The 9,344-nt window shown below is 35.2% G+C and overlaps 1 protein-coding gene across 2 annotated transcripts; it reads right to left on the bottom strand.

Annotated features, from left to right (window-relative positions):
• Positions 1-597: 597 nt before the first annotated feature.
• LOC125648479 (DNA damage-regulated autophagy modulator protein 2-like) lies at positions 598-9,344 on the bottom strand. 2 transcript variants are annotated; one of them, XM_056140640.1, is made up of 9 exons: positions 9,265-9,344; positions 8,188-8,248; positions 5,898-6,062; positions 4,684-4,808; positions 4,424-4,491; positions 3,200-3,339; positions 2,447-2,615; positions 1,971-2,047; positions 598-977 (listed from the first exon to the last, which is right to left on the bottom strand). In XM_056140640.1, exons 4-9 carry the CDS (start codon positions 4,803-4,805, stop codon positions 819-821), a joined length of 735 nt encoding a protein of 244 aa, XP_055996615.1. In that variant the 5' UTR covers positions 4,806-4,808; positions 5,898-6,062; positions 8,188-8,248; positions 9,265-9,344; the 3' UTR covers positions 598-818. The 2 variants fall into 2 exon arrangements, with proteins under 2 accessions (XP_055996615.1, XP_048731541.2); XM_048875584.2 differs by lacking the exons at positions 5,898-6,062; positions 8,188-8,248; positions 9,265-9,344 and adding an exon at positions 5,501-5,851.

Here is a 9,344-nt window from a genome sequence, read left to right as displayed (position 1 = left end):
TAAAATGAAAGCGCTTGCGTTAAATTTTTAACTTTGTGTACTGTTTATTCTATTTCTTTTAATATATATATATATATATATATATATATATATATATATATATATGAACGCTTGAGGGGAATTATTTTACTCCATACTGGAATCCATTGGGGATCCGGGTTAGAATAGGTCCTCAGTGCCCCCTTGCTTGTCGTAAGAGGCGACTAAATGGGGCGGTCCTTCGAATGAGATCGCATAAACCGAGGTCCCGCCTCCCTGCTCGAAGGCCATAAGCGCCGAGCATAGGCCAAAATTTCGCAGCCCTTCACCGGCAGTGGTGACGTCTCTATATGAGTGAAATATTCTCGAGAGGGACGTAAAACAATATTCAATCAATCAATCCATACTGGAACGTGAATGGTGAAGATAACGAACAGTGATCAATCTCACAACTCCTATAAACGTCTGTATTTATTACTATAACATCAACTGTCGTGTTTCTAGGAACGCATGCGTCGCCTGCGATGACAACAATATGCATTGACATGGTGTTAATTATTTCAAATTTCTAAAGTGTGACAGAGAACTCTCAGTGTTGCAGACAAAATAACAGACAAATTTCAATCATAAAAAGTATATTTATTTTTCAACAATAGCATGGTAAAACATTTTACAAATGTATAAAAACAACTTTGTACAAAGTAAATAAAATACTGTTTCAAGTTACAAAAATAAAGCAGCACTATTCTGATACACCACAACAGATATATAATGTCAATATTCCTTCTTACAAGCAAACAAACAAAAAACAAGAGAGAAACGGAAAACTAAAAGCTAGTTCAGACCTTAATTCCTTCGCCTTCTGCTATCGTGTTTATATGAAATGACAAAGAAGCAGTCGTCCTTTTGAAATCCTGAACAAACGTTGTGAAGAAGAGCAGGAACACAATACACGTCAGCCATTCGCTCACAGCCGCGGTCACGTGTGCCGCGTAACCCTAAATAAAGACAACAATAGATTTAATACCTTGCACCACAATTTTCGTCTATATCTGTGTAAGAGAGAGTAGCGAATCCAGAACACATCCTCTCCCACAAATAAAAAAGAATGTACATAAGTTTTGTTATACATGTGCTTTGACTAGAATCTGTATAGCTTTCAGGTTTGTTTTGCTAGCCAGCTGATCACCCTGGACGTTATGTTTGTTTCAGGTTAAGTCTTCACATCAAACAGCTGACTTTTCTACTTTCCTTTTGATAGAACTTCGTATTACAATTAATCTACACAAAGACTTCCAGATCAACGGTATTACTGAAAAGCAATAAATCTACACAAAGACTCACAGATTTACGGTATTACTGAAAAGCAATAAATCTACACAAAGACTCACAGATTTACGGTATTACTGAATAGCAATAAAGCTACACAGATTTACAGTACCGGGTGTTACTGAATAGCAATAAAGCTACACAAATTTACGGTATTACTGAATAGCAATAAATCTACACAAACACTCACAGATTTACGGTATTACTGAATAGCAATAAAGCTACACAGATTTACAGTACCGGGTGTTACTGAAAAGCAATAAATCTACACAAAGGCTTCCATATTAACAGTATTACTGAATAGCAATAAATCTACACAAAGGCTCACAGATTTACGGTATTACTGAAGAGCAATAAAGATACACAGATTTACAGTACCGGGTATTACTGAATAGCAATAAAGCTACACAGATTTACAGTACCGGGTGTTACTGAATAGCAATAAAGCTACACAAATTTACGGTATTACTGAATAGCAATAAATCTACACAAACACTCACAGATTTATGGTATTACTGAATAGCAATAAAGCTACACAGATTTACGGTATTACTGAATAGCAATAAATCTACACAAACACTCACATATTTACGGTATTACTGAATAGCAATAAAGCTACACAGATTTACGGTATTACTGAACAACAATTCTATAATTCTCACCTTCTCTGACGTTTCCCAGTGTAACGTGTCTGTAGTGGAAGAACGTAGAGATTTAGCAACAACTGTGGCGATCAAGACTTCAACATGGTCAAGGAAATTTAACCATTTAAAAAGATTTTTACATTTCTTTGAATATCATTCAGATTACTAGAATTAAGGGAGAATGAGCCATCGTCATAATGGCGGTAATTCCGGTTAAACTCCTTCGTCTGACTCATTTGCATTACTGCTTGGGTCCAGAAAATGGGTTCACTTAGTATCTTTACAATATAGCACAGTCTACTTCAATAGAATTTAAGGGTTTTATATACCGATATTGAATGTTTGAGTGTATGTGGTAGTTACTACAGAACGTTTGCATTAGAATTTTGCAACGATCTTATGGACAAAAGGTTTGATAACCATGACAGTAGTAAATGCAATAAAGTACCGTCCTACACTACACAGACGTGTCTATATAAAATGACAAAGGATACAGGAAGTCGCTGTGAGGGTACAGAAAATGGCCATCAGTAGTCGTACTCGGCTTAAGGACAAAGTGTCGGCCATCTTGTATGATAGGACGGTCTGCAGATACATGTACAGGATACCGCATCCAATCGTCATCGCCGCTCCGGTCATGTGAACACCCTTCAAGTTCGTTTCCTTTTTTTCAATTCAAACAGAAAGATTCATTTCAAAAGAAAACTTTGCAAAGGAAGAAATAATATGGTTCTTTGGGTTGTTTTGTTTAAAAAATGGGTCCATTTGAAAAATTTTCACTCATTTTTCACTCATATAGAGACCTCACCAACCGTAGGGGAAATGCTACAATTTTTTTTACCCATCTGCATGGCGCTCAATGCTGTAGTAGTAAGGGCTCTTTACCGTGCCAATGCAGCCTACCATAATATGGGGCCTCCGTGACTTTCACTTCTAATGTCGAGCGCTTAACGAAGGAACATTTAATGTCTTGGGTTCGACACGGTACCAGTTTCGTTAATGGTACCTGGACATTCCCGCTGCAAAGCGCGAGCACTTTAACAACTAGATTAATACGGATATTTGTCCACAATAAAATCCAAGCAGTCATTTATTTATATTTTTTGTGAGTAAATATTATTTAATGGCTTTTATCGGGTTAGGGTTTTTTACAAACCCCTACATTCCAACCTAACCAGTGGATTTGGGGTAATTAATATGTAAAACAATATGTCTACAGTCTCTACTCAAGCACATTTTCTATTTACCTGGAAGTTGGCGACCAATCCTAGACCAAGAGCTGACAACCAACCCAAAAGCAGACCCAAAATATTATAACAGCGGAGGGACCTCTCCTCATGAGACACCAGTCGTACCCAGCGATACCGAATGTACATCGTGCAAAAGGCTGAAATATTGAAAATATAAAACGGAGGTTAGTTTACATCCCATTAGGACGATATCAATACTACTAGTATGCCATTTGACTTGTTAAACATCTAATTTTATGTTTGTGTATATGTTTTAATGCAGGACCACAATGGAAACTAGCTATATGCTAATTTGTGTTATCCTGGATAAATAAAGGCTTTTATTATTATTAATTTCAATTTTACTATTCGCAGGATAATATTTACTTATCCCGTGTTTTTTGCCTTTAATATCTCTACAAACTCTAATGAAAGTCATTTCCTCATGAATGTGTTGCAGTTGTAAACAAAATGCGTGTATGAAAACAGATGAATACAGTGCGTCTATTTAACGGCTGGGAATTTCAACAGAAATGAAAGTACATAAACAATGTAAATGTAAGGAATAAACTTTAGTTTAAAAATTACTTAATAGGGTATACACTACATATTCCTGCAATATGACTGAAACCGTGTGTATTCGAAATCGGCCTTCGAAAAGTTGATAGCATGTATGTAGTAATGCGTACTGGTTTCAGAAGTCCTTTAATTATGAATAATTAAAATGTAGATTTGAATTTTTTATCAGTGTGTTGTTTTGTGTTGCATTTGCACGATTATTTCCCCCACGTATTTTTGGCAAAAACGGTGACCCAGATTTGATGCTTTTAAACTGTATCGAAACTCGGCAAATGGAACGTCGCACGATGGCGGAGTTCCGAATTTTCTTGGTTGTTTTTAAAATTATAGTAATCTAACCCAAATTTTAATATACATGCTACATATTTATGTATTGAATATAAAAACAATATAGTTCTGTATAAGACTATTCCATCCCTGTTTAAAACTGTGAATAACGGAACACCAAACTAATTCGATGATGGTAAACACGGTGACTTGGTAGCAATATTTAGGTCACAGTTCAAGGTCAAACAACATCTCGTCTATTAATGGGGGGGGGGGGGGGGGGGGGGCGGCGGCGCCAGTAGGGGATATGTATTGCTTATATGCAATACTCCCAGAATGATTGTTCAATAAAAAGTATAAACCAATGTATACCGTAAGTCAGATTTAGATATTTACCCCCAATAGCGGACAGATTGAGGAAGAAACTGAATAAACAGCTCTCGTACGGTGTAGTCCCGGTGTCACTATATGGAAAAAAGAAAATGTCATTACTTAAAGGAAAGATCAGTTCTCTCTCTCTCTCTCTCTCTCTCTCTCTCTCTCTCTCTCTCTCTCTCTCTCTCTCTCTCTCTCTCGTACCCCCCCTCTCTCTCTGATGACGAAGATTGCTTTGATGTGAAGTTGTCATTACTTCAATCTTTGACACCTGCATTTACCTGATGTACGGCAGAACCGGATTTACGTCCTTCCTCCATACAGACAAAATGTAGGTCACACAAAACGTTGTCAACGACACGAGAACAACACAAATAGGAAATATGTGTAATCCGTTGCACATCTCCTTAAAACAAAAATCACCATCATAACCATGAATCTATACCAAATTAACTTACCTAAGATGTGAAAAACTAGTGAAATCAATTCTAATAAAATTCAGATCTTTGATCCGCTCCGGCGACATACTAGTAACATTATTACCGGAACATCAAAGATCTTATTTTTTAAAATCAGATTGCTACAAAATGCTACTACATTTTTTTTTTTTTTTTTTTTTTTTTTTTTTTTGTGGGAGGGAGGGGGGGTAGTTGTTTACACCAAAAAAAATTATTATAACGGAATATCTAAAATATTGTAAAATAAATTTATGGACGGTCATTCTTTTCCCCACTTCATCATGATATATGAAAATTAATTAAGATTTTATCAATCATTTCATCTAGAGTATATGCTTCTTAGGTACGTCCATTTTGAAGGCTGGGAATTACGACAGAAATAAAAGTAGTATGTAAATGTAAGAATTTGAAAATTCTGTCGGGCATGGACTGCGAAGTTCACGCCAGCATATTTTTCAGCGCTTCAAGAAGTATACCGGTGTAAATAATTACAGTTCAATGAATTCATACCCTCATGTATTTTCATAAATGTAATTCATTTCTTAATTATCTGTACCATTTAGTACAAACTCCATTCGTTTCACTGTATAACAAACGTTCGTTATATTTATGCATTATATAGATCGATAAAAATACTTACGAGTGGTTAAATATACGTTCAAGTGTCTTTAGCTGAATGAATTCGGACAATATTCAACTTCCACTATGGTGTTCAAAGTTTTATACAAAACTTCTTCCTCGCCAATATTTACTACTTGCACGTGAAAGCTCATAGCTCTGTGAATCATTTCTAAATTTATCTCTGAAATTTCATTCACACTATGTAAAGTTAAGTAACTCTACCAGTAAAATTCATGTGCACAGGTTTTACCGAGCTAGCAGGTCACATTAGCAGGACGTCTAGGTAGATAAGGTATTTTACACACATTCACGTGTTTGAAAGGTAAATACGTGTATCACATATTTCATACATAGAAAGTTGGACATTGATTTTCATAATTTGCATACTGTTATCTTTTCTCACTGATTTTTTTTACCAGCTTTTGGAGAGTCACAGAATATTGTTTCAGGTTTCGCCAGTGAGACTGGATCAGTATCTTCTACGATTCCAGGTTGCAGCCCTCTGAACAGTGCGTGTCAATAGCCTCTCAATGTTATGCATGAAAAATGTGTCTTCATTTCGTAAACAGAAAATGCAGTATCTTTAAATTAATGGAAATCATATTACATGTAATACAATACTCTAGAAAGTGAGTGATTTTTCTAAATGTTTTAATGTTTATGAGCATGCAGTTGAATATGGATTGCCAGAGTTGCGTTTTCTACAAGAAAGAACAAATGGTTAGTTTTTTGTTTTTTGTTTGTTTTTTTTTGTTTTTTTGTTTTTTTTTTTTTTTTTTGGTTTTGGTTTTTTTGTTGTTGTCGGTTTTTTGTAAATAAAGTTGAAAATTATAGCTACTTTCAATTTCATAAACTCGGTTGTATAGTTAATTCATTGTTGTACATAACTGAAGGGGTTAATGTTTGGCATGTCCCCCATTAATGTTTAATTAAACTGCTTCAGTTATTAATTCCCTCTTTAGGTATCTAGAAAAAAACTGCTCCAATAAAATGTTATTTCTTAGGATCGTTGGTATTATTCTCCCACTTAAATGCACTAACAACACATCTGACCCATTTGTATTTGTTGATATATTTTTAGATATCGGAAAGAGGAAACTTGTTTACGATGTTAGATAGGGAAAAAAACACAAGCACCCAAAAATATTATCGATAAAAGGCGGATGTGTAAGTTACACGCGCACACCTGTAAATATATACCATTAGTATATATGTACATTGAAGTGGCTATATTCCAAACCTTGTGAAATATATTTGAGAAACAAGATGAAAACTGAATTGTGACATACTGCAGTAAATATTTTTTGCGAATATTTTGCATACACGTGCATGTTATATTGGTGGAATGAATATGTGCTTTGGTCTTTGTTGTATATGATACTTTTATTTCATATTGTGAAAAAGGCCAAGGTTCTATAAGAATTATTTCAAGATCATAGTTATATGTGTTGAATATGAGTTGAATTACTTTCTACTTTCCCCACGTGCTGTGACAAATACTTGCTGAAATAGATATTCCTAAAGCCTAAAATTATTCTAATTGAAGGTCATTTTTGGAGGTCGTTGTCAAGGTCCTTGTATTCTTTTATCTATACTTGGTCCTTTACTTTCTCCATACACATAAACGATTTGTTCCTTTTGTACATAAATGTAATCTCTTCAACAATTCCGATTATAAAATCAGACAAATCTTTAGAACGGATTGTAGCATTAGACAAACCCGGAAAAGTTCCAAGCTATTTCTATTAGTAAAAACAAAAACAAAAAGTTTATCTAGAGGGAATTAAAATTTGATGTAATGATGAGGTAAAATTTCTGGGCATTACAATTGACTTCATACTTTTTTTTCAACACATATCACAAATATATGTGAAAAGGGCAAAGGCAATTTAATGTTTTAAAATGGTTAGGAAAGCTAACTAAATTAGGCAAACTTGTAATATACCACTTATTCAAAATGTCAAAGTTCAGGTACTGTCCACTTAAATGGCACTTCTGCACTGAGCAAATTACCCGTAAAATTGATTATTCAGGAAAGACCATTGAGATTTACATAAAGCGATCGCGGAAGAACAAACGAATGTCTACTAAACCAATCAAATTTACCTTCCTTAAAAATTAGAACAATGCGTAAGATAGTAACAAAAACAATTTTTAAAAATTCGATATATTAGTCCAGTCTGTTATAAGATTTGATTGCCTTTGGATAATCAATGTATAACGACCATATTTCATGTCTAATCAATGGAAGGCGGGATTTTGTAACCATGGTATCATTTTGAAGCGTTCATCAAAGAAAAATAATCCATCATAGGAGTTTTCAAAATTCTTTTACTGCTTGATTTATTTCACCTAGAATTGAAGTCTATGGGAAGAACATGTTTTATTACAATATCTTGAAAAGAGATTATATTTTCATACACTTTCTCTTTACGAAAATATGAAATAAAATTAATCCTTTACCACACACATTTTCAGAAAATTAGATTTTTCTTATTTTTAAAAAGGCTTCAAAATCTGTAAAATTAAACCAAAAAAAAAAGCTTTTCAGCTCATGTTTCCTCTCATTGTTCCCACTCCCAATTCATGTTCCCTGGCCGAGTGGTTATGGCATAGAGCTCAAAATTACACGGCCTCTCACCTTTGGTTGGCGCGGGTTCGAATCCCGCTCGCGCCAGTAAATGAGAAAGTTCGGTGGTTTCTTACCAGCTGGGTATATTGTATCTGGATTCTCTTTTCCACCAGTAAAAACAGCGCCACCATATAACTGAAAAATTGTTGAGTGTGGCGAAAAACAGCAAAAATCAAATCAACCATGCTTGCATGGCCTGTGCTGTCAATATATATTTTGTGTTTTATTTATACTATTTAAGTGTACATGTACGTTTTAAGTGTGTTATATATCAAAAGTCTTATATGCTTTATCCTCAGGTCGGTTCAAGAACTTTTGAACCCATGTTTCTTGTTAATTAAGTGTATTATATTCCGACTTAGAAATTACTTAGTTACCTTGTCATACTTTTAGAAATGTCCTTATTTTAAAAAGACATTAGGGTAGTACTGTCATGGTTAACCGGAAAGTCGGTTAACCGCGGTAAAAACACATTCGGTTCGGTTTGTATTTTCCGGATTTCAGTTCGGTTTTGTTTACGTTTTACCATATCCCATTGATACCAAACTCCGTACAGCGTCAAATTCTCCGGGACTACTTTCCCCTACGAATGATATTGGAGTTGTAGCGTAACGGAATATACTGAGCTGACCGGAGCTTGCATTGATACACGTGCTTTGATTAATGGTTCGATATTTTTATCAATGTTATCTTAACCAATACAATTCCATGAAACATCGGTAATAATAAAACGAAACATGGCGACATGTGGAAAGAAATCGCAAGGATGGGAGTTGTTTACAAAGCAATTCAGTCTGCAAACTGCGCAAGTTAAATAATCGCGGTAACTCTGTGGTAGAGCGTTCGCTTCGTGTCGGACCGGGAGGTCGTGAGTTCGAGCCCCACTCAAACCTGAGATATAACATAGGTTGTGATTGCTCCTTCGCCAAACGCTCGGCATTTAGTCATGAGTGTCACGGGTCTTTTGGATATGACTTTAAAAACGGAGGTCCTGTGTCACAGCAGGCGTTAGCACGTTAAAGAATTTTTGCATAGGTCTATTTGCAGTACCATACCTACAGCCAGTCTATCATAATGTCAAGCTCTTGAAAGCTTATGTTATCGGTTGTATTATACATGATGTCGACATTAAATGAATATCACGTACTTACCATGTCTCCCCTACCCAGAAGGGGAACATATTGTTTTAGTCTTCTTCCGCTTCTCATACAAATGAATATCACGTACTTAT

This window comes from Ostrea edulis, chromosome 6 (assembly GCF_947568905.1).
Source record: "Ostrea edulis chromosome 6, xbOstEdul1.1, whole genome shotgun sequence".
NCBI lineage: Eukaryota > Metazoa > Mollusca > Bivalvia > Ostreida > Ostreidae > Ostrea > Ostrea edulis.
This window is presented reverse-complemented; position numbering and strand designations above follow the sequence as displayed.